Source organism: Microtus pennsylvanicus, chromosome 7 (genome assembly GCF_037038515.1).
Source record: "Microtus pennsylvanicus isolate mMicPen1 chromosome 7, mMicPen1.hap1, whole genome shotgun sequence".
NCBI classification, from domain to species: Eukaryota; Metazoa; Chordata; class Mammalia; order Rodentia; family Cricetidae; genus Microtus; species Microtus pennsylvanicus.
In genome coordinates, this window is record NC_134585.1 from 119,637,047 (window position 1) to 119,665,010 (window position 27,964).

General features: G+C 49.6%; 1 protein-coding gene and 1 pseudogene across 4 annotated transcripts; one reads left to right on the forward strand and one right to left on the reverse strand.

Moving 5' to 3' along the window:
• On the forward strand, window positions 1–27,740 carry Cgn (cingulin). Of its 4 annotated transcripts, none has more exons than XM_075978255.1 (21): window positions 1–56; window positions 6,690–7,570; window positions 8,171–8,268; window positions 8,364–8,433; window positions 8,534–8,629; window positions 10,631–10,758; window positions 11,980–12,112; window positions 12,965–13,177; window positions 13,543–13,691; window positions 13,937–14,069; window positions 17,366–17,575; window positions 17,894–18,100; window positions 18,628–18,885; window positions 20,701–20,871; window positions 21,901–22,062; window positions 22,918–23,007; window positions 24,367–24,450; window positions 24,537–24,655; window positions 24,886–24,994; window positions 25,946–26,109; window positions 26,367–26,634. In XM_075978255.1, the coding sequence occupies exons 2-21, from the start codon at window positions 6,719–6,721 to the stop codon at window positions 26,506–26,508; spliced, it is 3,588 nt and encodes a 1,195-aa protein (XP_075834370.1). In that variant the 5' UTR covers window positions 1–56; window positions 6,690–6,718; the 3' UTR covers window positions 26,509–26,634. The 4 variants fall into 4 exon arrangements, with proteins under 4 accessions (XP_075834370.1, XP_075834371.1, XP_075834368.1 ...); XM_075978256.1 differs by lacking the exon at window positions 1–56 and adding an exon at window positions 977–1,105 and having other exon boundaries at window positions 26,367–27,740; XM_075978253.1 differs by lacking the exon at window positions 1–56 and adding an exon at window positions 1,239–1,290.
• LOC142853551 (large ribosomal subunit protein uL11-like) lies at window positions 14,187–16,851 on the reverse strand (annotated as a pseudogene).
• Window positions 27,741–27,964: the final 224 nt, after the last annotated feature.

Below are 27,964 nucleotides of genomic sequence, written 5' to 3' on the forward strand. Positions count from 1 at the left end.
TTACACTAAATATTTACTGAACAAATAAAGGAGAGAACTATTCAGAGCCCAGCAAGGTAAGCTAAGCCAATCTTCTTTTAACGTACCTCAGCGGTTAACACGAGGAGCCGGCTTTAAGGTTAACTGCCCTCAGTTTACAGGCAAAGCACCCCAGACTTTTGGTCTAGTGGGGCCAAAAGCCCTACTTATTGACAGGCTTTCAAAGAAGACGGATTTACAGTCTATGGTTGAGTCCCTTTCTGCTCCTACCGAAGGTCATTCTGATGGCTGTAAATTTACAGCACTCGGCCCCCAGTCATTCATTCATTCTACACATATTTATTAAGACCCAAATATGTGCTGGCCTCTGTTATAGGCGTTTGAGATGAAGCGAACGAAACAAAAGAAAAAGATTTCAGCTGTGGCGGAGCTTATCATAGGGAGACAAAAGGATGAAAATGATTTTTAGAATGATGTAAATTAGATGATAAATATTACAGAGAAAAAGGTTGCAAAATGATCATGGAGGCCAGAAGCCCAAGACTGGAGTTCTGGTTCGGGTTGCCGATAAGGCAGGCGAGCAGAAATGCAGGGCGCGCTGACGTCGGGAGACTGAAGAAATTTTCTGCAGAAAGTGACAGAACGGTATTCCTGCTTAGGCGGAGGGAGATGAAGGGCGGAAAGGGCCGTGGACCGAGATTTGCGTAGAGAAGAGCACACGGGAGGCGCTTCCCACAGAGCCCAGGGGATGCTCCGGCGCTCAGACACCCCGGTCCGCAAAGCCCCGACGCCCCCAAAATGGCCTCTCAGGCCCCTTGGCGCCCCGCCAGCCCACGTGACCCCGCCGCCCCTCCCGCCCACCGGGCTGGGGACCCCGGCTCTGGGTTCCCGCGGTGGCTGCCCCGCCCCTTGCGGGAAGCCGACCAATAGGAGGAGGGGTGAGGCGGAGCGGGAGGTGACGGCCAATGGGGGCGGAGCTCCTGGGGAGTAACAGGTTGGTGGGCGGGGGGAGAGGAGGGCGCTCAGATCTCGGAGGGGCTGGGCTGCAGCCGCGCGTGCTGCGCGGGCTGACGGAGCGTGAGCCCCTGCGGGGTGTGAGAGTCCGGGAGCACCGAGCCCGACTCGGGTGAGTGAGCCTGCGGGGAGCGAGGACACCTGCGAGGTGGGTGGGCCCGCAGGAGTACGCCTGAGGGGCGGGGTGGAGGCGCCAGATGCCCTCCTCCTCCTCGGCACAGGTGCTGAGTTTAGGAGGAGGGGCGGTCAGAGTGCGGTGGCAGAACTAAGAGCTTGGCCCCTGCTCCGGTGCCAGAAGTAAGTGACTGGTACCGTGCCAGGTGTGGGGCACCTGAGGGTAAGGTTGTTCCCAGGGCATCGAGCGTTTCAGCGCTACGATCTCTGGAGGTCAGGCGCTGGCCCTTGGGGCAGAATTTCTCTTGGAAACCAGCGTCGGGGCGGGAGAGGGTTAGTGTATTGGAGCGAATGGAAGTGCCGCCGTGGGTTCAGAGACTGCGGTGGCGATATCAGCAGGTGCTGGTGTGGGGGTGACTCACACCCCCTCCCCCCCGCCCCGCCAGTCCTTGCTGGCCTCTGACACCCTCCTCTGGCTTTGGAAGTGCTCTGAAATGTGGTGTCGTTCTCTGACCGTTTGCCCACAGGTGAAAACGGTTGCCAGTAAGACGCTAAGGTCGGGATATGAGGGCATCCCCATCTCCTTGCTAGGTGTGAGATTATTTAAGGTTGTTTCTGTCTTTCTATTCATGCCAGGGAGAATTTTTCCTTCTTCCTCTAGAAAGAACTGTGTGTGTTCTCTAAGAGAGGGGCATCAAGAATCATAAATCCCTGGACCCCCCAAATGACTGAAAATGTTTGCTTTTTCGGGGGAGTGGATAGTGAATTGATTGAATACTGGGTTTCATGTTGTCCACGCTGGCCTTGAAGTTGTACTGAGGAGGCTGACCTTGAACTGATTGCTGGCACCACACAGCGCTGGGGTTACAGGCACGTGTGTCACCACACCCACCTATAAGTTGTCTTCTTCCCTGAGGTTGATGTCAACCCTTCCTTTCCAGAGAATATATATTTCTTCCTTTAGTTCTGGATTGGGGGGCACTGGCGAGATTTGGGAGTGCAGCTAATTTTCTTGCTGCATTACAGAATCCTCTTGATTCCCTGGAACCGTAGCAGGAGTCCCGATTCCTGATCTATGATAAGTCACTGTAGGCACTAGTGGTGCAGAGAGACAGGCAGAACCCCCTAGGAGACCAGAAGACTCGGGGAATGCCATCTCCAAATTCCCAGGCCACATGAGAGGTATATACTGGGCCCCAGACAACTTCTGAGGTGAATTTCCTTGCCTTAGGCGGCAGTGGAGGCAGAGTCAACCTTAGTTTGGCCCCTTTGATGCTCTGTCTGAAGACAGTTGCTGTAATTGGGAAATAATTAGCAACCGCTATGTTTGTAGACAAGCTGCCTACATGGTCCAGGGCACCTTCCTTTCCCGGGTATTTGGGAGTATGGGTCTGGCTCTGGGGGCTGTCAGCTCAGAGATTTGCCTGATTCTAAGAGGATTCTGGCTTCCTGTGGTTCCCAGGCAGACTTGCCTGCCTTTACCCTCGTGGGAGGGGAGGGAAGAGCCAAGTGCCTGGGAGTAGATGAAGGTAAGTGCAAGACCAGGAATGCAACTTTGGGAGCCAGAGAGGGAGTGGTGGAGGGAGACAAAGTCTTCCTGTCACAAACTGGCCTGTCACCGCGTTCCAGGTGCATCTGTAACTCCTGCCTCCTCCTCCCTCCCCACCTCTGCCTCCGCCTCCAGAGCCTCGGCCCTGGCGGGTAGGCTGGGGAGAGCTCCACTCCTGGCCTCATCCCACCGCTGTGGTGGGGAACCACGCTGGTCTGCTTTGCCCGCTCCCAGGGTAGCCTCCCAGGCCCTCCCTTCCCTTTGCCTCTCAAACCAGTCCAGCCAGTTTGCAAGGGCCCAGTTCTTCATTGTGTTTTTTACCCCCACTGGCCAAGCAACTCCAGCTTGGCTCTCAGGTTTCTGCTTTTTAGTGGACCTAGCCTGGAGTCCCCTTAGAGGGGGTGTTCTGTTTGGGCCTACAAGGAGCCTTATCAATGATAAGTCGCTGAACTTGCCTTTTTAATTTTGACCATTTGTTTGCTTTTTTTTTTTTTATTACAACTGAGGTGGTTCTGATCGATGTTCTTTTAGTTCTTCCCCATCTGACTGCTGTTATTCAGCATCTAGCATATCGCCTGGCCCTGTGTACATCAGCCCTTCCTCCACACACCCGAAACCACCCCACCCCCCACTTCCTGCCAGAAGTCCAGGGACCCTGTCACTCCTGGTTGGAAGCCAGCTGCGAATGGCTGGGCCAGAGGTGATGGAATTGGGGCAGGGCAGGCTAATGAGTAACTCAGGGAGAAGTGGCTGTCTGGTACAGGTGTACCGTGCCTTCTCCCTGGGTTCAGACAAGGATGGCAGAGGCAGACAGATGGCGTTGAATTAACTTCTGGCCTGGTATTTTCCCACAGTACAGTTGGTGAGAAATGCCCTGGGCATGTGCCAGGAGAGGGAAAAGAGGGTCAGGCATCTGGTGAGAGCACAGGCCCTGGGCTTTGCGTTGTTGGTCGCGATCATTGTTTACCTGCCTAGGGCTTATGCAAGGCCTTGGAGTGCCCTGCTCTCTGGGCCCCACCCCACTGTCCTCTGTAACTGAAGGCGGGTAGGTTTCGGGTTTTCCGTGTTGAATCATTTAGAGCTCTGTTTTCTGACCCACCCTAAAGATCTCTCCGTCCTGGCCCCTGACCCACATGTCCTGGAACTCAGAGTAGTTGAGGGTGGGGGTGTGTCTTTGGAACCTAGGGGAGCACTGGATAGCACCCCTACATTGGCTGGTACCCTGGGCCAAGGGGTGGACACTTTGCTGTGCCTACATGGGAGCTCCTTGTCCAGATCTGCAGATACACTGACAGGGCAGAACTTCATCATGAATAAATCATGTGACTTCTGGGAGCTGGCAGTTTAGGTACATCTATGGGGCAGAGAGTCCAGACCAGGAAGATGTATCCTTACTAAGGCACAAGGAATGCTATGAGACATCCACGGGCATATCTCTCTGCTGCTGGGAGAGTCTGCCTTGGTCAGGACACAGCCTTCAAAGAGTATTCATTTACATTCTCCAAGTTCCAGGCGGAGGGTAGCTGGGAGTCTTGGTCTTTGCCCTGGAGGAGCTCATTATCTAGTGGTAGAGACAGGAACTAATCTCTTCAGTAAGTGTGTGGAGGTAAACTGAGGTAAACCTGCTGGGAATATATGTAAATGATGGGATCTCTGCAAGAAACTCTGCTTTTCCTAGCGAGAGAAGCACCGCTATTTCTTTCTCTTTTCGCTATCTGCCAAACTTGGGCATGCTTTTCCATACACACGGGGCTTTCTCTTCCTCTAGCTGCTTGTCTGCCTTGTTAGGTTGGTTGCTGACCTCCATTACTAACCTGCCTGCTTTCTTAAATGCATTCCATTTCCCTCCTCCTGGCATCTGCTGTGATTGACAGTTTGCCTGTCCTATTGCTTTTTATCAAACTCTTGTTTGTAAGCTTCCTTCTGTGTCCATAAATTCTTATATTGATGAAACTTAAGACTCCCAAAGAAAGAACCTTAATTTCCTCAGCTCCTTAGTAAGTTCAGAAGCAGCCTAGGTAGGCTACATAGACCCTTTCTCAAAAAAAAAAAAAAAAAGGTAAACATAAAATTATTGCATGTGGAGAAAAAAGAAGGCAATCAGCTTGTTTATTATGTATTTTTATTGAGGCAAAGTCTCACTGCAGCTGAAGCTGATCTTGAACTCCTGGTGATCCTCTTGTCTCAGACTCACACGTGCTAACTCTAGAGCAATGGTTCTCGAGCTTCTCAATGCTGCGACCCTTTAATGCAGAGCCTCATGCTGTGGGGACAGACAATGAAAGCATTTTCATTGCTTCTTCGTAACTGTAATTTTACTACTGCTATAAACCATAATGTCTTAGGTGACCCCTGTGAAAGGGTCCTTTGACTCCCAAAGGGTCGCCAACCACAGGGTGAGAACCACTTCTCTGGTGCTTCTTCTTTTTCTTGAGTAATGTGGAGAGCTTCTCCCCACTGCACTCACAAACTTAAATATTCTGCGTTAAAAGTGTGTGTGGGCTGTGTCGTGGAGGAGGTGCATTCCTGTCAGTCACAGCCCCAGGATCCCCAAAGTGAATCGTTCTCAATAAAGGGTTTCTCCCTCCATTTGGGAAGGTCTGGGATTGCTAAGAATGCCCTCAGTGTCCGGTTCTCCCCATTCCTTTCCCACCTGTATTCTGCTCCTCCTGCCCATCTCCTCCCTTCAGCTGCCCTGGTTTCTGGCTTCCTAGAGCGTCTACTATCTCTGAGAGGGACCTTGCCAAGTTTCCTTGGCCCAGCGCCCCACAGGGCGGTTGGATTGGGTATGATTGTTTTTCTGTCTGGCACACCTGAGGTTCCTCCCTCCAGCTTGGTGCTGGGCTCCAGTAGAGACCAGCAGAAGTGAGGAAGCTGCATTTGTTGTTTAATTTGCTTGGACCAAAACCTCCCTCCCCAGTTCCAGGAAGCAGAGCACACCTGGAAGGCATTCCATTTACTGGTTGGCCTGTGGATAGCCCTGGCTCTGTCCCACAGCCTGCCTGCTCTGGGTCCTTGGGCTGGCACACTGAAACCTATGTGGAAAGGGTGGGAGCGAAGCTCTGTCGGTAGAATGCTGGCCTGGCACGGAAAGCCCTCTTTCCATCCCAGACTGCCCAGGAGCTCACCCTTGTAATACCAGTGCTCAAGCGGAAACAGAAGGATCAGAATTCAAGGTCATCTTCAGCTGCGAAAAGGGTGTGAGGCCAGCTTTGGACCACAGAAGACACAGTCTCAAAAAAAAAAAAATCTTTTTTAAGTCCTCCCTCCTCTTACTTTTCTGTCTTGGTGTTGTGGATTGAATCCAGATCTCACACATGTTAGAGAAATGCTATATCACTGAGTCACAACCTAGCCCAGAGTTCTTTCTGAGATAGGCGCTAGTCCACACGGTATCAAGTTCAGAAGAGACAGGAAGCTACACAGGGAAAGCCCGGAGAGTAAACCCGTCTGTGTGTCCAGCCCTCAGGACCTTCACCCCAGACACATCGCTGCTGTCAGTAGCAGTTTGTCTTCCCGGAAATGGGTGCCCATTTTGTCATCTATACATTTTAATAAACTCTGCAGTAGGAGGCTTTTTTTCAAGGGACTGGAAGAATCAGATAAGTAGGTTAGGGGTCTGCCTTTGCGTGGTAGAGACCGCTGGCTATCACAGCTGTATGTGCTGTATCTTCAAAGTCGTACTAAGCCGCAATCCCCAGGACTGCATAAAGGAAATGAATTATTGTTGGATCTCTGGGTCTCAAAGCGTGTTATCTGTTTTATTTTTATTTTTTCCCTATGTTGGAGAAACCTTGTACATACTAGGCAAGCTGTCTATTCACGAACTACCGTCCCAGCTTTTTCAAAGTGGACCACAAGTATCAGCGTCACTTGGGAGAAGTTGCAGTCAGAAACCGGGGATAGACTCCGTATACTGCATTTCTGCTGCTCAGATAAAATATGAGAACCGTTTTCTGTAGAACACAGTGTTCCCTAAAACTAGCTTTCTACTTCAGGCTCCTCAACTAAAACTCTTTTCTTCATATTCTAGGACCCCTCCTACATGTGGAGCAGGCACACATGATGGCTGATCCTCGGGGCCCTGTAGACCATGGAGTACAAATTCGCTTTATCACAGAGCCAGAGGGTGCTACTGAGATGGGCACCCTTCGTCGCACTGGGCGTCGTCCTGCTAAGGATGCAAGAGCCAGTACCTATGGGGTCGCTGTGCGCGTGCAGGGCATTGCCGGACAGCCCTTTGTGGTGCTTAACAGTGGAGAGAAAGGCAGCGACTCCTTCGGGGTTCAAATTAAGGGGTCCAACAACCGAGGGTCCCCAGGAGCACTGAGCTCTGATTCAGAACTCCCTGAGAACCCCTACTCTCAAGTCAAGGGGTTTCCCGCCCCTTCTCAGAGCAGCACATCTGATGAGGAGCCCAGGGACCACTGGAACGGAAGACTGCTCCGGTCCCAGTCGCAAGCCTCCCTCACAGGGCTTGCTTCGGTGGGTCCTAACAATCGGAGCGCCAGCTTGTTGGAGCTAACCCCTCCAAAGAAGCCCCCGGTTAACACCATTGACACCGCCCCCTTGTCTTCAGTGGACTCACTCATCAACAAGTTTGATAGTCAAACCGGGGGCCAGGTCCGCGGACGCACTGGACGCCGCACGCGGACACTTCCCCACGAACAGCGCAAGCGGAGCCAGAGTCTGGACAGCCGGCTCTCAAGGGATACCCGCGAGGATCGGGACCGCCAGTCCTCCAACCACTGGACCCCTGAGACAAAGTATGACAACCACGTGGACAGTTCAAAGCAGCCGCCTCAGAGCCAGAGCCTTCTCAGCAGCTTTAGCCGATCCCGGCAGACCCAAGACTGGGTCCTTCAGAGTTTTGAGGAAACGCGGGAGAAAGCACAGGATCCCACCATGGTGCAGGTCAGATGGCATCCCTCCCCACTGCCAACCCCAGCTTTGCATCCGCCCACGAATCCTTTGCTAATTCAGATAGCACAGGGCCAAAAGTCTGCCTTTTGTTCCCCATCTTATCCACTCAATGTCACATGCACAGCCTACTTTCATGGTGCAATTCTAAGGAGAATGGAAGCGAGCACGGGGAGTGAGCCGTCTGCGGTCATCAGCACACAGATATTTGCTAGGTCTAGCACTGTTGATGCAGGCTGCAGGGTATGGGAAGCTCCCCTGCTAGTCTTTCTCCTTTTTAACTCAGGACTGAGTGGGAGACATGTGCCTTCTAGAGCTGTGTGCATTTACAAATCCAGCACATCTGTTGGCGTTAATGACAGATTACTTGTGACACAGGTCACAGCTGGTTACTGAGAAAAGTCTGATGTACAGCAATAGTGCAGAGATCTACCCTGCTTGGGCTTTTTGGGGGGGGCGTTCCTCAGGCCTGAGCAGTGTTGTTCCTCTTCCGACTGCCTGTGCTTCATTTGAACCACATAATACTCTGGCCTGATCTTTTCTCCATTCTTCTCTTCTTCCTTTCCTTTTTTTTCCCCTTCATTTTCCCTCCAGTTCAAATCAACTCCAGACCTTCTCCGAGACCAGCGGGAGGCTGCACCAGGCAGTGTGGACCATGTAAAGGCCACCATCTATGGCATCCTCAGGGAGGGGTGAGTGGGTCCACCTAGTAGTGGGAGCATACACTTCCTTTCTTGTCCCTCTCCTCCCCTCTGTTCACCCTTGCTTTGGTCCTTTTGTCCCCCAGGAGCTCAGAAAGTGAAGTCTCTGTGAGGAGGAAGGTCAGTTTGGTGTTGGAGCAGATGCAGCCTCTGGGGGTGAGTGACCTTTTGGGGTCAGGACTAGCACCTTGAGGGCCTCCAGGGATCTGGATGTGGGCTTACTTTCCACCTGCTTGTTCCCCCATGCCTCTGGCAGATGGTTTCTCCTGCTTCTACGAAGGCCCTGGCAGGGCAGAATGAACTTACCCGAAAAGTGGAGGAGCTCCAGAAGAAGCTGGATGAAGAGGTGAAGGTAAGGCAGTGCAGGGGGAGGAGTGAAGGACCACGGGGAAGGTGATGTCCAGGGATGAGCTAGACTGGAGGGGAGGGGCGTCTTACTGAGTATGAGTATCCTTGTCTGGGCCTCGTACTCACAGAGATCTTCCTCGCTCTGCTGGACTCATGCCCAGCTAGGCCGGCTCTTCTGAGTGGTCCTGTCTGTATTAGGTGAGACAATAAGTTGGTATCCTAGTCCCAGCAAGGCCTTTGACGTTCTCTGGGACTTCATGGGTGGGGAGCATGTAGGAGATCTAACTACTTCCTTTTCATTATCCCTTGGTGTCCATGTCTGGAGTCTGCTATTGACTGTTCAGAGGAAGCTTGAGAAACTTACTATTGTTCTCTCTCCAGGGGTGTAGCTCAGCTGATAGAATGCTCACTTTGCACGCACCAAGTGTCCCAGGTTCAATCCCTAGTACTGAATACAATCAGTTGTGGTGGTACCTATAAGCCCAACACTCAGGAAGTAGAGGCAGGAGGATCAAAAGTTCAGGGTCCTCTCTGGCTGTTTATCAGGTTTGAAGTCAGACTGGGTCACATGAAACCATGTCTCAAAAACAGAAAAGGTCAGGCGGTGGTGGTGCATGCCTTTAATCCCAGCATTTGGGAGGCAGAGGCAGGTGGATCTCTGTGAGTTCGAGGCCAGCCTGGTCTACAGAGCAAGTTCCAGGACAGGCTCCAAAGCTACACACAGAAACCCTGTCTCAAAAAACAAAAACAAACAAACAAAAAACCCAAAGCTGCTTACATCCTATGTGTCTCGAGTCGTCTTTTTCTCATCATACTTACGATGGTGACGATAATGTCATTTATCGAGTGTAATTTTTATGGCAGATACTGCTCTGGGTAAATACATAATCATTACAGTGACTGTGCAAAGAAAAGTATGTCGGAGGATCTTCTCTGAGAAATCTGAAGATGAGCGGTTAGGGGACTTGCTGTAGCAGTGAGTTGCAGAGAAGGGTGAGATGATGAAGCCACTCTCCTCTAAAACATATGGACACTTTTTTTTACTTTTCTTTTTAGGATTGGAGGACAGGGTCCCGAAAGGACTGGCTGTGAACTTACTACGTTAGCCAAGAATGACCCAGAACTTCTTGTTTTATTTTTTTGTTTGTTGTTCTGAAACAGGGTTTCTCTATATAGCCCTGGCCATCCTGCAACTCACTCGGTAGACCAAGATGGCCTTGAATTTACAGATATCACCTGTGTGTTGGGATTAAAGGCATTCACACCACCACCGCCCAGCCAACCCTCTTGCCCCTACTTCCTAAATTTGGGATTCAGATGTCCATCACCATAAACTAGGCACAGTTTATGCCTTGCTGGGGATGGAACCCAGGGATTGTGTATGTTAGGCAGGCACTCTACCACGCCCTGCCCCCCCCCCACGCCCGGCCCCAGCCCCATTATAAATGCTACTTCCTCTTTTCCCAGTATTGCCCTGTACATAAGTAGGAGCTCAGCTCCTGTTGGTTTGCAATCCCCTTGTTAAGGAGAAATCGGTGCAGATTAATGGTTATGTGGAATCAAACTTAATGGATTCCAACTTTGATTCTAGTAATTGTTGGCTGTGTAACTAATCTCAGTTAAGTTCTTCAAGTATTCAAATCCCGTTTCCTGATCACTAAGTGAAGATAATAATATACTCTTATTTGTTGCAAAACAGATTACTCCAAAACTTAACAGCCTAAAACAAGCATTTCTCAGTGTCTGAGGACTGAGAATCAGGGATCAGCTTCACTGAGTAATTCTGACTCATGGCTATTATTACTAGAACACTTAGGAGACTTTTTTTTTTTTTGAGACAAGATTTCATTCTAACCCTAAGTGCCTGGAATTCACTGTGTAGTTCAGGCTAGCCTTGAAGTTCCTGCTTCTGCCTCCCAAGTGTCAGGATTATAGGCATGTGCTGCCATTTGGAGCTATTCCGGATCTGTCTATAAGCTTTTCCTGTTCTCCATTTCTTTCCCAGAAGCGGCAGAAGCTGGAACCATCCAGGGTTGGGCTAGAGAGGCAGCTGGAGGAGAAGGCAGAGGAGTGTAACCGACTGCAGGAGCTGCTGGAAAGGAAGAAGGGGGAGGCGCAGCAGAGCGCCAAGGAGTGAGTGCCGCTGGGGGAGCACTGGGGTCAGCTTCAAGGCCTGGGCTGGGCCTAGAGTAGGAGGCAGATGGGAAGGGGGCGGAGACTGTTTTCTTTCTCCCTTTCTGTGTAATGGTGATAGCGCATGATCTGGAGATGGGCTCATGGGCATGCCTGAGGTTCTGAGTTTGTCAAATGGCCTTCAAAACATCAGCTACCGAACAGGGTCGCTGTGAGGATTTACTCACTAGTGTAGCAGATGTCTTCTGTCTGTGACCGATGTTGTCTATGTGACAGGCTCTGGTGTGGGCTCCTGAGGAACATCAGTGAGCTGTGCAGGCAGGGTCCTCATCTCCAGAATCTTTGCTCCAGAGACAGGGAACAGAGGGTAGAGAAGTGGAGTGTGTGTGTGCATGTGTAAACTGTAGCTCTTGATGGCGTGAGTGCTGCAGACTCGCTCACCAAGGAGCAGGTCTCAGTTTTCATTGAAGTAGTTGGGAATAAATGTTCATTAAGATTTGAACAGGTCCTTTAATCCCAGCACTTGGGAGGCAGAGGCAGGCGGATCTCTGTGAGTTCGAGGCCAGCCTGGTCTACAAAGGGAGTTCCAGGACAGGCTCCAAAGCTACAGAGAAACCCTGTCTCGAAACCCCCCCCCAAAAAAAAAGATTTGAACAAGGGAGCTGGGCAGTTGTGGCACACACCTTTAATCCCAGCGTGTGGGGGACAGAGGCAGGCGGATCTTTCAGTTCAAGGCCAGCCTGGTCTACAGAGTGACTTACAGGACAGCCAGGACTGTTTGTTACACAGAGAAACTCTGTCTCAAAGAACCAAAACAAAAAAAAGAAAAAGAAAACAAGAGGTTTGAGCAAGGGCCTGGAGATGGCTCAGCTGGTAAAGGTGTTTACCACAGAACCGGAGGACCTGAATTTCGTCCCTAGGACACACAGGTTGGAAAGAGAGAAATGACTCCTGCAAGTTGTCGTCTGGCTACCTCTCAGATGTTTCCCTCACACATATATACACAGTAAATAAATAAAAATATAATAAAGGGAAAAAATTTGAATGGGGCACGGTGTAGTTTATTGGTGAAATGCTTGCCCATTTTGACAAGGTCCTTCTATTCCTTCATAGCAAAACCAAATGTGCAAAAATTAGAGATTTAAAGGAAGTTTAAATGGATGGATGGATGGTAAGCCAGCAACTGCAGAGCATAGTATCCATGCTATCATCTCTTGATAGGCTTCAGAACATGAAGCTCCTCCTGGGCCAGGAAGAAGGATTACGGCATGGGCTGGAGACCCAGGTGAAGGAGCTACAGATCAAGCTGAAGCAGGGCCAGAGTCCTGAGCCTGCAAAGGAGATTCTCGTAAAGGTAGGAAGGTGTGTGTGTGTGTGTGTGTGTGTGTGTGTGTGTGTGTGTGTGTGTGTGTTAGCCTCGGTCCCTGCAGCATCCCCAGGTCTGCTCATCCACTGTTTGAAGTGCGGAAAGCAGGCAGGTGTTCACCAGCGCTCTTCAGTGTGCTTTCAGGCACACTCAAAGGTGGTGTGAGGTTAGAGACCAGATGACAGCTCTGCTTTAGACTGCAGGCAGTTTAGAGGGCAAAAAGCACCTAATACTATACTAATACAAAGTATGGTTTCTTTCTTTTTGGAGGTGGGACTTTATGAAGTTGTCCATTCTGGTTTTCAGCTTGTGATTCTTCTGCCTTTGTCTTCTAGATACTGGGGTTAGAAGCATATGCCACCCTGTCAAGATCTCATAAGTATTTTTGGCTAAGTGGTTGAGTTGTTTTTTTTTTTTTTTTTTTTTGGTTTTTCGAGACAGGGTTTCTCTGTGGCTTTGGAGCCTGTCCTGGAACTAGCTCTGTAGACCAGGCTGGGCTCGAACTCACAGAGATCCACCTGCCTCTGCCTCTCAAGTGCTGGGATTAAAGGTGTGCACCACTGCTGCCCGGCAAGTTTTTTTTTTTTTTTTTTAAGGATTTATTTATTTTGTATATAGTGTTCTATCTGCTTGTACCTTTGAAGGCCAGAAGAGGGCTCCAGATTACAAATGGTTGTGAGCCACCATGTGGTTGCTAGGAATTGAACTCAGGACCTCTGGAAAAGCAGACAGTGCTCTTAACTGCTGAGCCTTCTCTCCAGTCTCGTGGTTGAGTTTTTAATAGACAGAATGAATCCTAACATGGTCCCCCGCCCGAGCTTCCACCTTCCCTTTCTCCAGGACTTGTTAGAGACCCGGGAACTTCTGGAAGAGGTCTTAGAGGGAAAACAACGAGTTGAGGACCAGCTAAGGATGAGGGAACGGGAGCTGACAGCCCTGAAGGGGGCCCTGAAGGAGGAGGTAGCTTCCCATGACCAGGAAGTGGAACATGTCCGGCTGCAATACCAGAGAGACACGGAGCAGCTTCGCCGGAGCATGCAAGATGCGACCCAGGCATGTGACAAGAACTGGGGCTGGGAGAGGACGACACTGCCAGGGAATGGGGCTGCCTTATTTGTGTATATTTGAACTTTTCATGGTTGTAGTTAGGGACCTTCCTAAAGGACACATGAGATGGTTAGGAAACCTACCAGAGCAGAGAGGAGTTACAGGCTAGAAATAGCATAAGGATGTGTGGCCAAATCCATGGGGAAATACTGGAGGGGGGCTTCCTGCAGATCACAGGGAGGCTGACTGTCACTTCTTAGCTTCACCCGGCCAGGGGTCACACTGTCACTCTGTGATGCTCTCTGGGCCTCAGCTTCCTCTTCTACCTTTACGTGAAGGTACCTTGGGTGCCCATTTGCCTCCTTCCGTAGGACCATGCTGCATTGGAAGCTGAGAGGCAGAAGATGTCTTCCCTGGTCCGGGAGCTGCAAAGGGAGCTGGAGGAGACCTCAGAGGAGACAGGTCATTGGCAGAGTATGTTCCAGAAAAACAAGGAGGAGCTGCGAGCCACCAAGCAGGAGTAAGATAAGACCTTTCTGCTTTTCTCGGGGGCATTTAACCTGACTCTTTACCCCACTGCCTTTCCCTCCCAAGGGGCTCTCCCATATCCTCTTTCCAAAGCTGGCATTTTCCAGATCTATTCCTTGAGAGTGGTGCCTGTGGCAATGGCCTCCAGAGGGCTGTTCCCTTTGTCCTTTTAATTTCCTCACGTGGGAAGTCTCACCTTGATCTTCTGTCCTTTGTTTCTAACCTTGCTGGGCTCAGACTTCTGCAGCTGCGGATGGAGAAGGAGGAGATGGAAGAGGAACTTGGGGAGAAGATGGAGATCTTACAGAGGGACTTGGAGCAGGCCCGGGCTGGTGCAAGAGATACTCACCAGGTTGAGGAGCTCAAAAAGGTACTTGGACCTGGGGCCCGACTGCAGGTCGGGATGACTCCTGCCCCACTGATGCACTTCTGCCCGGGCTAGTGGGGCTGTGTCCAGGAGTGGGGTTTCAGGCTTCATCCTAGCAGCTCAGTTTTGGCTGTCTAGTTCTTCAGGACTGGTTTCCTCGTTGGCTATAGAGTTTCCTAAAGAAAAAGACTATCAGCAGCCAGGTTGGGGTATAGGCAGAAGCTGCTGGCTACCTTTTAGAAGACATCATAGGAAGCTAAATACATGTGGATTTGTAAAACTCCAGGGTCATTTTTGCAGGCTCAGAGCCTTAATTTGGTTAGCACTTCAAAAACTGCTCTTCCAGGAAGGAATTCATTAACTACGTGACAAAGCAAATGTTTTGTTAGAATGTCTGCTTATTAGTTTACCTTGAGAAATATAATCCCTGGGCTGGAATGCTGGGTCAGCCTGGCTGGCTGACCTTTGGAAATCAAAGTGTAATCCGAAGGCTATTTGGTAAAGCAGAGTCTGGACATGGAACTTAAGGGGCCCTGTGTTTGATTGCATCTCCCAGTTTCCCAAGCCACAGTCTTGCTGGCAGGACAGTGACACACACTTCCCTTTGATCTTCTTTAGAAAGTCAGTCCTTTTTTCATGCATGGATATGGTCCATAAAAGGGTCATGAGAAAGTCATAAAATTTAAACCCAGTTTCATACTCTTGGTATTGTAGTATATGAAGGATAAGAAAAACAGTTAATAGGCCAGGTGGTGGCTCACCTTTAATCCCAGCACGGGGGAGGCAGAGGCAGGTGGACCTTTATGAGTTCGAGGCCAGCCTGATCTACATATTGAGTTCCAGGACAGTCAGGGCTCCAGAGACTCTGCCTCAAATCTTCCCTCCAAACCCCCCCCCGGAGGGGGGGGGGAGGCTGGAGAGATGACTCAGAGGTTAAGATCACTGCCTGCTCTTCCAAAGGTCCTGAGTTCAATTCCCAGCAACCACATGGTGGCTCACAACCACCTGTAATGGGGTCTGGTGCTCTCTTATGGCCTGCAGGCATATACACAGACAGAATATTGTATACGTAATAAATAAGTAAATAAATATTTAAAAAACCTCCAAAAAAAACCCAACTAAAAACAAACAACAAACCGAACAAAAAGGAGTACAGTTAATTATTTGGGGATGACATTTGTGAAGTTACAGATACCGAGGAGAGTCTGAAACCTATGGCTGTATCAGCTGTCGTGGCCGCTTGACAGTTCTCCAGATGATCTCATTCATTATTATGCCTCAAAGAGGAGGTATATTTTATCTAGTATTTAACAAAAATATGAGTTAGGGTAGCAGACTAACCAAGTCCAGCACAAACCAGATAGCAGCTGTGTTCCCTTTTCTTTGCGATGAGTTTGGTTAGTGTGTACACTAGAGTACTGCATGCTCTGCCCGTCAGTCTTGCTAGCTAGTTATAAATTTCAAAAGTGCCTAGAGGGAACCATAATTGATATTTTACCTGCCTTTTTAAAAGAAATTTAAGATGCAATAGTATTTATTCTTTCACATTTTTGGTATATTTTTTTTTAGATGGCCAGTCCTGTTTTAGTCATGAGTTCATTCTTCCTCCTCATGGTTTCTCAGTGTTATATCTTTTTATTTTATTTTTTTAATTTTTATTTATTTACTTATTTTTTTTGAGACAGGGTTTCTCTGTGGTTTTGGAGCCTGTCCTGGAACTAGCTCTTGTAGACCAGGCTGGTCTCGAACTCACAGAGATCCGCCTGCCTCTGCCTCCCAAGTGCTGGGATTAAAGGCGTGGACCACCACCGCCTGGCCTATCTTTTTTTTATTTTGATCAGCAGATGGTCTTTTATTGAAATATTTTCTCTTGCTCCTTCTTGCTGGGCATTCCACTGCGCCACTGTTGATGTCATCAACGATGTCTTGAGGGTGGCGGGGTCCACATTGCAGCCCATAAACTGTGCAGAACCCAGGATTGCTTTAATAGTTCCAGGAAGTTCTGTTGACCATCTTGTCGAAAGTGTTTAATGTTCTTCTGCCTCTTTCTGTCTCTTGATGGCTCCTTGAGGGCTTTGATGATCAGGGCAGAGGGCACCACCTCAGTCTGGATCTGTCTGTCCTGGATGGTCCGTTTCACCATAATCCTCAGACCTTTCCAGTCACTGGTTTCCTTGGCAATGTCATCACCAGCTTTTTTTGGAGACAGACCCAGGGGGCCTATCTTGGGGGCCAGGGCAGATGTAGCGCCGACCTCACTTCTGGTGTACCACAAGTACACGACTTTGATCTCCTTAGGGTCAAACTTGTCAGCATGGTGGAGGTGGCTGGTGTCAGATAAACCCGGATTAGGGACGATCGAAGAAAGTTGCACCATAGCCTCTTCCGAATTGAAAGCTGAAAAGTGTGTTATATCTTATGTGCTATAAAATTCCTCTGTTTATACACATGGTCACACTATGTAGACTTTGCTGGCCTTGAACTCACAGAGATCTGCATGCTTCTGCTTTCCTCTTGCTGGGATTAATGCACCACCACATTTGGCCCCAAATTTCTCCTAGTCAACAGTTTGGCAGTTTTTAGTATATTCATTGTACGGCGAAGCCATTACCATTACCTAGTTACAGAATATTTTAACCTCCCCCAAAGCATCCCATGCTCCTTAGCAGCCATTCTCTCCATGCCCCAATGGTCTTTTCTCTCCAGATTTGTATAAGCTGGATATTTCATATCATTGCAATTCAGTTACTTGTAGCTTTTGATTTCTGGCCTTCATCATTTTCATCTGGTGTAATTTTTTTCAAGATTCAACTGTGTGGTACCAAGTGCCTTCATCTTTTTGTTTGTTTACATGATACTAGGTTTTAGAGATAGGGTCTCTCACATAGTCCAGGCTTGTCTGGAACTTACTATGTACAGCAAGGGTGCCTCAAACGCGTGAGTTTTCTGGCTCTGCCTTATATGTGTTGGATTATAGGTGTGCACCACCACATCTGGCTTTACCCAGCTTTATGGCTGTACAATGTCCTATTCTTGATTTTGTGTATTTTGTTCATTTTCCAAATTTAGGAAATTCTGTGCCTGACACGGTGACTGATCTTGCTATGAGTATTTATGAACAAATTTTTGTGAGAACTGTCAGTTTCATGTGCATGTCACTAAGAACAAGCTTGCTTTGTCCTGGCTCAGCTTTTGTGAATCTGAATTCTTCTCTCAAGTGGCCTTAGCATGTATACTCCTTTCCATGATGTACGAGAGTCCTATTTTCTTAGCTGTCCTCGCTGTTTTTGTTCCCTTAGGAGCTGAGACGCACCCAGGGGGAACTTAAAGAGCTCCAGGCAGAGCGGCAGAGCCAGCAGGTGGTTGGGCGACAGCGGGACCAGGAATTAGAGAAGCAGCTGGCAGTGCTGAGGGCCGAGGCTGATCGAGGCCGAGACCTGGAACAGCAGAACTTCCAGCTACAAAAGACCCTGCAGCAACTGCGGCAGGACTGTGAAGAGGCGTCTAAGGCAAGGGGAGTGGGCCCAGGGCTCAGAGGTGGAGGCTGAGGGGTCAGGAGGGCTGAGAAACCAGAGCCTGCAAAGCTACCTGTGATGGGTATGTACTGAGCTGTTCTGGAGGCTCGTGCGTGTGGTGAATAGCAGATTATGGCAGGGGAGGCTGCATCTACATAGGGGTAGGGTAATTAGGAGTCCCTGGCTGGGGCTCCTCCTCCATGCCTGGCTCTTGTGAGCTTCTGGTGGGTGCTTAGGTGGCCCGTTTTCCTGGATAGGCATGTTTACCCACCTGAGCCCCACGGTCTGAGCCAGTTCTCCCACTGTCCGCAGGCTAAGCTGGCGTCAGAGGCAGAGGCCATGGTGCTGGGGCAGCGTCGGGCAACAGTGGAAACTACACTCCGGGAGACCCAGGAGGAAAACGATGAGTTCCGAAGGCGCATCCTGGGTCTGGAGCAGCAGCTGAAGGAGGCCCGAGGCCTGGCGGAGGGTGGGGAAGCAGCGGAGGCACGACTTCGGGACAAAGTGCGCCGACTGGAGGTAAGCACTAGGTCTCCTGGACCGCCCTGCACCATACCGTCAAGCCTTTTTCAGTACTCAGCCATTGGTTTTAGTGTGCCAGCATGCCCTGGGCTCCCCTTCTCAGTGTGCGGCCCTCATGGGCTGCTCCTTTGCCCTCACCATACCTGTTAAGCTTGGGTTTGTTTCCTGGAGCGACTTGGTGGTTTCAGACTTTGCACTGATATTTTTGTCTCCTGCCTCCCTTCCCTTTGCTTGTTCTGTGCTTTGATTATTTTGCTCGTTCCTCCAGCCTGTTTGCACTGCCCGCTCTTTGTTGTTTTTTTGAGACTGGGTCTCACTATATGGCCCCACCTGGCCTGGAACTCACTATGTAGACCAGGCTGGCCTCGAACTCACAGAGGTCTGCCTGCTTTCTCCTCACAAGCTCTGGGGTTAGAGGTGTGCCACCACAGCCAGCACTATCTTTTTCATTAGTAACTCCCCAACTTTCCCCTCCTCCTGCCTAAGTTTTGCCTTCTCTCAGCCCAACCGTCCCCTCTTCACAGGTAGAGAAACAGCAGCTAGAGGAGGCTTTGAATGCTGCCCAGGAGGAGGAGGGGAGCCTGGCAGCTGCCAAGCGGGCTCTGGAGGTCCGGCTGGAAGAGGCCCAGCGGGGGCTGGCACGCCTTGGGCAGGAACAGCAAGCACTGAACCGGGCCCTAGAGGAAGAGGGGAGGCAGCGGGAGGCTCTCCGAAAGAGCAAGGCAGAGCTGGAGGAGCAGAAGCGTTTGTTGAACAAGACTGTGGACAGACTCAACAAAGAGGTAAACACAGGTTGCCTGGACCCGTAGGAAAAGGCGTTAAGCCTGCAGAAACTAGCCCTGGAAGGGGGTAGGTTGTGTGACGTTCATTTTCCTCAAGAGAGGATTGGGCCAAATCTTCTTTTTTAAAAAAAGAAAAAAACCAAAAAAAAGCCTTATTATTATCTTGTTCTATTTTTTGAGAAAGGGTCTTTCTGTGTAACCCTGGCTGTCCTGGAAGTTACTATGTGGACCAGGCTGGCCTTGAACCCACAGAGATCCACCTGCCTCTGCCACCCAAGTGCTGGGATTAAGAGTGTGTGCCACCATACTTGACTCTTACTGTTATTTTAAAATTGGGTTTATATACCTGTGTCTATGTCAGGGTTTATCTGTGTGCATGTGAGTGCAGTACCCAAGGAGGTCAGAAGAGGGCAAGTCTCCATTGTGGGCGCCAGAAACTGAACTCAGGTCCTCTGGAAGATCAGTGTTATTTTAACTGAGCCATCTCTTACCCCCCCCCTTTTTTTTTTTTTTTTGGTTTTTCGAGACAGGGTTTCTCTGTAGCTTTGGTTCCTGTCCTGGAACTAGCTCTTGTAGACCAGGCTTGCCTCGAACTCACAGAGATCTGCCTGCCTCTGCCTCCCGAGTGCTGGGATTAAAGGCGTGCGCCACCACCGCCCGGCTTTTTTTTTTCTTTTCTTTTCTTTTTTTTTTTTTTTTGAGACAGATCTCATTTAGCTAAAACTAGGATTGAACTGTATAGTTGTGTGCTACCATGCCCAGCCCCAATGTGATATCCCACTTACATATCAGTGGTTTTGCCCTGGGGTCTTCATTCTTGGAGTTTCCTTTAGAAGTCTCAAAGACCTAAGCATAAGAGTCAGCTTATTTTTTATTTAAATTGTGGGGAGAGGAAGAAGCAAGTGAAATAAAGAAATCAAATTACTTCTGCTGGTAAGGTTCTTCCTCACAATCTTATTTTTACAAAGCAAGGTCAACTATTAGCAATGTCAACTGAGAAAAACAAACATTTTATTTTCTCTGAAAATAGTACTTAAGGGCTTGTCATAGTTCAGTAGGCAGAGTTTCTTTTTTAGTGGTATATCTTATAACCATGTCTCAGCAAGTTTGCAGAAACTTGGTGATTGAAGGGTTACTTAGTATCAACCACTATTATAAATATTAACAATGTAGATACTGTTGTTATCCCATCTTTTTTTAAAAAATAATTTATTTACTTTTATTTTATTTGCGTTGGTGTTATGCCCACATGTGTGTCTGTGTGAGGGTGCCAGATCTTGGAGTTACAGACATTTGTGAGCTGCCACGTGGGTGCTGGGAATTGAACCCGAGTCCTGGAAGAGCAGCCAGTGCTCTAACCACTGAGTCATTGCTCCAGCCCTGCTATCCCATCTTATAGATGAGAAAATGAGACCAGAGATAAGTGATCAAGCTATGGTCTATCCAGACATTTGTTTTCTTTTGTTTTTAATTTTTTATTTTATGTGCATTCATGTTTTGCCTGCATGTTTGCCTGTATGAGAACAGAACTGGAATCGGAGTTATAGACAGCAGTGAGCTGCCCTGTGGGTGCTGGGAACTGAACCTGGGTCCCCTGGAGGGGCAGGCAGTGCTCTTAACCACTGAGGCATCTCTTCAGTCCCTTGTTCAGACATTTGAACCCTCGCCATACGAGGGATGTAGACCAGGAAAGCTGGAGAGGGCTGCCTGGCAGAGAGGAAGCTCTTATGAGACTTCTGGAGCTGGGACTGCACACAGGAGAGAACATTTGGTGTAGAGGTGCGGTGTGAGTAAACACTTTCCCCTGCATTTTAGCTGGAGCAGATTGGGGATGACTCCAAGCTAGCCCTGCAGCAGCTCCAGTCCCAGATGGAAGATTACAAGGAAAAGGCCCGGAGGGAAGTAGCTGATGCCCAGCGCCAGGCCAAGGATTGGGCCAGTGAGGCCGAAAAGAATTCAGGGGGGCTGAGCCGGCTTCAGGATGAGGTAGGAGCCTAAGTGACAGAAAAGTGTCCTTGGTTTGAAGGTCACTGCCCCACACTGAAGATGTGAGCCGGAGTGCTGGGGCGCAGACTTGGGTATAACCACTGGAGGGGGGGGGGGGCGTTGTTCACATGAGGACAGACAGAAGGAGATGCCGCACATCAGAGTCACCTGGGAAGGTTTTTAAAAATCTTGAAATTTTTTTTTTTGCTTTTGTTTGGTTGGTTGTTTTTGTTTTTGTTTGTTTGTTTGGTTTTCAAGACAGGGTTTCTCTGTATAGCTCTGACTGTCCTGGAACTCACTCTGTAGACCAGGCTGGCCTTAAACTCACAGAGATCCGCCTGCCTCTGCCTCCCTAATGTCGGGATTAAAAGGTGTGTAAGGTGTGTGCCACCACCACTTGTCCAAGATTTTTAAAAATGTTAATGTCTCAATATAATTTTTTATTACTTAGGTCATAATCTGGGACCTAGGATTTTTTTTTTTTTTTGAGATAGGGTCTCACCATGGCTAGCCTTACACTCACAGAGATCTGTTTGTCTGTCTCCTAAGTGCTAAAGGATTTAAGGCATGCACTACCATGCCTGACAGGATTAGTAACTTTTTTGTTTTTGTCTATTTTCTGTTTTTTTGAGATAGGGTTTCTCTGTAGGACAGTCCTGGCTGCCCTGGAACTTGCTTTATAGACCAGGCTGGCCTCAAACTCCTGCTTCTGCCTCCCCAGTGCTGGCAGACTGGTGGTTTTTAAAACCTCTTTAAATAGGCACAGTTGTGCCTACTCCCCAGTAAAACTCCCAAGTGATTCCCATTTGTGCAGTGAGTTTTAAGGCAATGAGGAAAGTGAACTAGAAGTGATTGTTTCTCATCATGAGCTGACAGCTCAGGGCAAGCGCTTTGCCACCAAGCTGTGGTCCCAGCCTGGCACTAAAGAATGCCCGTGGTGGAGTATTTCTTCCCATGGGCAGACTGCTCCCACCTTCTACCCCTACATTTCAACTAGGCTGAGCTGTTGTGTATTGTCTTTGGACCCAGCTGCAAAGGCTGCGGCAGGCCCTGCAGACAGCCCAGGCTGAGCGGGACACAGCCCGGCTGGACAAAGAGCTGCTGGCCCAGCGACTGCAGGGGCTGGAGCAGGAGGCTGAGAACAAGAAGCGCACCCAGGATGACAAGACTCGACAACTGAAGAGCCTCGAGGTAAAGGCACAGACAGGCTGGGTGAGGAGAGAGGGCGGTTTGGGGCTAGCGCGGTGAGTTTTGAGTAGGAAATGGAGCCAATGTATCCGAAGCCTTTTTCTGTGTAGATAATAAAACTCAAGAAGTTTTTTTTTTAAGCTATGAACTAAATGTAGATGTTGAGAAATTTATAGATGTCATATAAAAAAATTGGATTTCTGTCATGTTTTGCATTTGGACAGTGTTAGCATGACCCTCTTAGACCTGAGTTCTGCATGTCACAAGCTAGCTGGAGTTGAGCATGGCTTTCCTCCCTTAGAGTGAATGGTAGCCTCCAGTTTGCTGTGCTTGTGTAAGAATAATAGCAACAAGCATATAATGCACTGTGGCGTGGCACGTAAGACTCATCCTCGGACTCTCCCTGGGAGGTAGATGGTCTCACTCCATTTCACAGATAAGGAGACCTGAGGTGCAGAGATAAGTCACTTTCCAGTGGAGTAGGTCCCCTCACCAGAACATGGGAGGTCTGGTGTCCAGGCCTAGGAGGCTGACCTGAATCCATGCTCTTACTTCTGTATGGTACTGCTGGGCCGCCTAAATTTCCCCACACTTTGGGAATGCTGCTTCTGAGGGTTTCCATCCTGGCCTCCGCTGGGGAACAGGAACTTCAGTTTTTCTCTAGCGTTCGCCTTCCTGGTCAGCAGAGGGCGCTGGCTCCGTGGTGGTTTTGAGCAAGCAGGAGCAAGCGGAAGGTTTCTGGAATGTGCAAGGGGAAAAATCTGTGGAACTGAAGTTTTGATGGGGGTCTTGATCTGCGTTTGGTGTTCGAGGGCCCAGAATTTGGTACAGACTTGATCTTTTATCCTTCTGCTTCAGGAGAAAGTCTCACGGCTGGAGGCAGAGTTAGATGAAGAAAAGAACACGGTGGAACTGTTAACCGAGCGTGTGAACCGTGGCCGTGACCAGGTGACTACTCCCCACCGTAACACCCCAGCTCTCAAAGATAGCTCTGCTCTCCTTTCATAACCTGGGGGGTCTGGCAAGGCATCTGCTTTAGGCCTTCAGGCTCTCCTCTGCTTGGGAAGGAGCAGACAGGAAGCCAAGAATTGGAGTCTGCGGAAAGCCCTGGTGGTCCAGGCTGCGCTGACCCTAGTGAGGACTATTTCAATTCAGGAGTCCTGGTTGTGGGATTTGGGGAGCCTTCTTTAAATTGTTCCTCCCATTTGAACAGTTAAAACCTCTTCTTTTGGGCTGGAGAGATGGCTCAGTGGTTAAGAGCATTGCCTGCTCTTCCAAAGGTCCTGAGTTCAATTCCCAGCAACCACATGGTGGCTCACAACCATCTGAAATGAGATCTGATGCTCTCTTCTGGCCTGCAGGCAGAATGTTGTATACATAATAAATATATAAAATATTTAAAAAAAAACTCTTCTTTTAACCTGACACCCATCATGTCACTTTTTTGTTTGTTTTTGTTGTTTTTTGAGACAGGGTCTTTATATAGTCTGGCTGGCCTTGAAACATGCTCCGTAGCCCAGGCTGGCCTCAAACTCACAGACATCCACCTGCCTATGCCTCCTGAGTGCTGGGATTAAAGGTGTGCCCCACCACGCACACTTCCAAACATCACTTTAATCTATAGTATCCCACTGTTCCCCTCCATAAAACCCCTATCAATACCATAATGCAAATGCGTTCAGTCCAATTTTAAAAGTTCCTGTAGTCTTCCAGTTCCGATACTGTTCAGAAGTCCAAAGTTCAAAATCTGTTCTGAGACTCAAAGCAGTGTTTTAATTGTAAGCTCTGCACCCACATCCAGCGTCCAGGGCTCCTGGTGACATCATTTGACTCTACTGGTCTTGGACAGTCCTTCCCCTGCAGCTTTGCTGCTTGTAGCACGCATAGCCTCTCTCTTCTCCCATCAGCTCCTCTCGGCGCCTGTATCTTCCCACTGCAAATGTCCCGCATTCCTGGTGCCTGAGACATCTTAGGTTCTCCAGTGCAATTCAGACTTCACTTTCACAGATTCTGCAGTAGCCTTTTGGGAACTGCTTGCAGGAAACTGATTTTCTGGGATACAATCCAATGTGATGAGGAAGGGGCAATGAGAGGTAGCTTCATGTATGATGTATGATGGCCTTCTCTAATCTAGTTAGGCTGTTGAGAATAGGGTGCTGGGAATTCTAGGAGGAGAGTACTTAATTGCCTGAGAATCTGAGGGACTCGGGGTTCAGAGAGTGTCTTCCAGGGATCTGGTTCTGTTGACTTACTTTGCAGGTTTAGCTGTGATCTTCTCCGAGTCTAATTCTCCCTCATCTCTAACAGGTGGATCAGCTGAGGACGGAGCTCATGCAGGAGAGGTCTGCTCGGCAGGACTTGGAGTGTGACAAAATCTCCTTGGAGAGACAGGTGAGAAGGAGTCTGGGGATAGACTCAGGAGGCCAGACAGAGGACCATCTGGAATGCTAACCATGGGATCTTCCCATCTCTCTCAGAACAAGGACTTGAAGACCCGCTTGGCCAGCTCCGAAGGCTTCCAGAAACCCAGCGCCAGCTTCTCTCAGCTTGAGTCCCAGTATCAACTGTTACAAGAGCGGCTGCAAGCTGAGGAGAGGTGATACAAACCTGTCAGTCATCCCTCTCCCCACCCCTTTCTCCTGATCTAGAGCAGAGTTGTGGAAATTCTGGGATGGGAATGACCCCTGGGTCTTTGGGACTTCCCTAGAATCCTCCCGACCAGCTGGTGAGGCTCATAACAGGAAAGTCCTCGGAGGTGGTCAGTGCTAAGTAAAGGCTTCCTTAGAGATGGGAAAGCTAGAGACCGCGCTTTCCTGTTCTTTCTAGAGAGAAGACAGTTCTGCAGTCCACCAATCGAAAACTAGAACGGAGAGTTAAAGAGCTCTCTATTCAGATCGATGACGAGCGGCAGCATGTCAACGACCAGAAAGACCAGGTGAGGGCACGGCACCTGTGGACAGCAGCCACAGGGGTGAGGGCCTGGCACCCTGTGGACACGCAGCCACAGGGGTGAGGGATGGCACCTGTGGACAGCAGCCACAGGGGTGAGGGATGGCACCTGTGGACAGCAGCCACAGGGGTGAGGGATGGCACCTGTGGACAGCAGCCACAGGGGTGAGGGATGGCACCTGTGAACAGCAGCCACAGGGGTGAGGGATGGCACCTGTGGACAGCAGCCACAGGGGTGAGGGATGGCACCTGTGGACACGCAGCCACAGGGGTGAGGGATGGCACCTGTGGACAGCAGCCACAGGGGTGAGGGATGGCACCTGTGGACAGCAGCCACAGGGGTGAGGGATGGCACCTGTGGACATGCAGCCACAGGGAAATACGTTAGGTGCTCTCTTGAAGGCCACTGTCCCCATAAGTCTTCTGCATTTAGAATTAGCTTGTGTAAGGACAGAGATTAGTTTGAGAGGTCTAGCCTAGGGTAGTTATAGCCTTTGTAGTGTGTGTGCTAGTTTCTCTAAGGGTTATATGTCATGAATTCACCGAATCCCCAAATAACCTTTGGGTTGTGCTTGTGTGTAGGTGTATGTGTGTCACGTGTGTGGAGGCTGGAGGACAACCATGGGTGTTGTTCATCGGTCCACCTTCCATCTTTTTCTTTTTTGAAACAAAATCTATCACTGGTCTGGAACTTGCCAAATAGGTTAGGCTGGCTGGCTAGTGTGTCCTAGGGAGATTACGTGACAATCTATTTCCTTTATTGGCTGAACTGTCTCCTTAGCTCCCTAACCTGCCTCTCAACAATTCCCTGAGGCTGGAGGATTTACATAAAGTCACAGCATGGGTGAGGGGGATTGTCCCTTGTCAGAACATTGCAGGGGAGGTTCCAGCCCTTGGAGTAAGCTTTCCTAATGTGGGGACACCCTGTCCTGTTTAGCTAAGCCTGAAGGTGAAGGCTTTGAAGCGGCAGGTGGATGAAGCCGAAGAGGAAATTGAGCGGCTGGATGGCCTGAGGAAGAAGGCACAGCGTGAGCTGGAGGAACAGCATGAAGTCAATGAACAGCTCCAGGCCCGGATCAAAGCCTTGGAAAAGGAAGCCTGGTATGGCCACCTTTCTGTACCTTGCTCTGCACCATGCTCATGGGGGGTAGGGAATGGACCCTCCCAAGCCAGGTAAGGAGAACTATGTAGTTCTTTATCCCTGCCTAGAAGGTAGACTAATCGGGTCTTAGTATCTTAGCTCCCACCATTCCCTTTGTCTCCCTAGATCCCTGGTGAGGAGGGGACCGTGTGCTAGCTTTAGGTCTTAGAGTGGAAGGGTGATGGTCTCAGTCCTGCCCCTTCTCTCTCCGACTCAGGCGGAAAGCTTCCCGCTCAGCTGCTGAGGCGGCCCTCAAACAAGAGGGGCTGAGCTCTGACGAGGAATTTGACAGCGTCTACGACCCCTCATCCATTGCATCCCTGCTCACAGAGAGCAACCTGCAGACCAGCTCCTGTTAGCGCATGCTCTGTTAAGGACCATACGGGCTTGAAGCCTATCTCAGCCACCCCTGTTCTGCTTTGCTCTGTCCTGCCTGCCTGAGTCATTTGTTTTTTCTATGGGTGACCTGATTCAGACTAAGACTGGGAGGGGTCAGAGTAAGGGTGATAAAACATTAGCAGTGAGCTGGTGGTGGGCTTGTCCCTGCCACTGGAAGAGTGGCTAGGCCTGCTGAGCCCTTCCTGTAGGTTCTGACCTCTCTGTCATCTCCCATACAGCGGGACTAATGGCCAACATATCCACGGAGGGGGACTGCAGAGGACAGGGAGGGATGGATATTGCCATGTATGTAAAGCTTTATTTCTTTAATATTTAACCATATGGCTCAGGGAAATACCCAATGTTCTGCTCCCTGGATCCCTGCAACCTTTATTCCTCCCACTCTGGAGCAGGGGAGGGAGCACTATGGGTAATGGACATGCAGGTGGGCTCTACCCACTTGGGATACTTTTTGCACAGTCGTGGGCCCACGAGTAGTCCCTAGCATCTCTTCAGTCGCAATGGTTTTGTTCTCTCCACGTCACTGGGTCCAGGGGACCTGTCGTCTCTCCGTCTTTACCATCCCGGCCTTGCTGCTTTACTCTCAGTGCCTTAGCAGTGTGAGATGGGGATGCTGCCCTTGCCTTTCCTAAGCCTGCACTCATACCTCTCCAGAGACCAGCCTTTCCTCGCTGGGGCCAGCCTGTCCTTCCCCACAGGCTGCTCTGCCAGCCAGCCCCCGGGAGAAGGGCTTCCGAAGCCTGGGTAAGGCGGTGGGGATTGGTTCTCCTCAGGGTTCCATCTTCCTTCTCGCCCACCCCCTGTCTGGGAACCACAGGACTGTTTACACAGGTCCTAAAAGCAAACATCTAGTCCCTGTGGCCTCCTAGTGGCTTCTCTGACCAGATGTCCCCAGCCTCCATGGGAACCAACAGATCTTTGCTTTTTCTCAGGAAGTGAGATTCCTGATTCAGATCTTTGCCTGGGGTTAGAAGATGACTCCCAGTAGAGATGGGAAGGGGCACTGGAGAATGTATTCCTGAGTTCTGGGGTGTGCCAAGCTCTGGTGGGTGAAGGTAATGGATGGGGATGGTTCACCTCTTATTTCCAAAGTAAGTTCTGTTCTCATCAATCACTTGTAATTTCATGAATTAAAAAAAAATCCTGCAAATCAGATTGTCTTGGTTTATTTTAAATTAAATATTTAAATGGCATATCTATACTGAAATTCCTGTCTTTATTTTCCTGGCTAATTTGGGGGCCTACTCAAAAGTTTGTTGTTTGTTTGTTTATTTATTTACTATGTATACAATATTCTGTGTGTATGTTTGCAGGCCAGAAGAGGGCACCAGATCTCATTACAGATGGTTGTGAGCCACCATGTGGTTGCTGGGAATTGAACTCAGGACCTTTGGAAGAGCAGGCAATGCTTTTAAC

Bases quoted from the DNA above. Each gene is read 5' to 3' on its own strand.
- Cgn (XM_075978255.1), top strand. From the start codon at position 6,719: ATGATGGCTGATCCTCGGGGCCCTGTAGACCATGGAGTACAAATTCGC. The intron at 24,451-24,536 runs GTGAGAAGGAGT...CATCTCTCTCAG, and splicing joins AAATCTCCTTGGAGAGACAG to AACAAGGACTTGAAGACCCG. The intron at 24,656-24,885 runs GTGATACAAACC...TGTTCTTTCTAG, and splicing joins CGGCTGCAAGCTGAGGAGAG to AGAGAAGACAGTTCTGCAGT.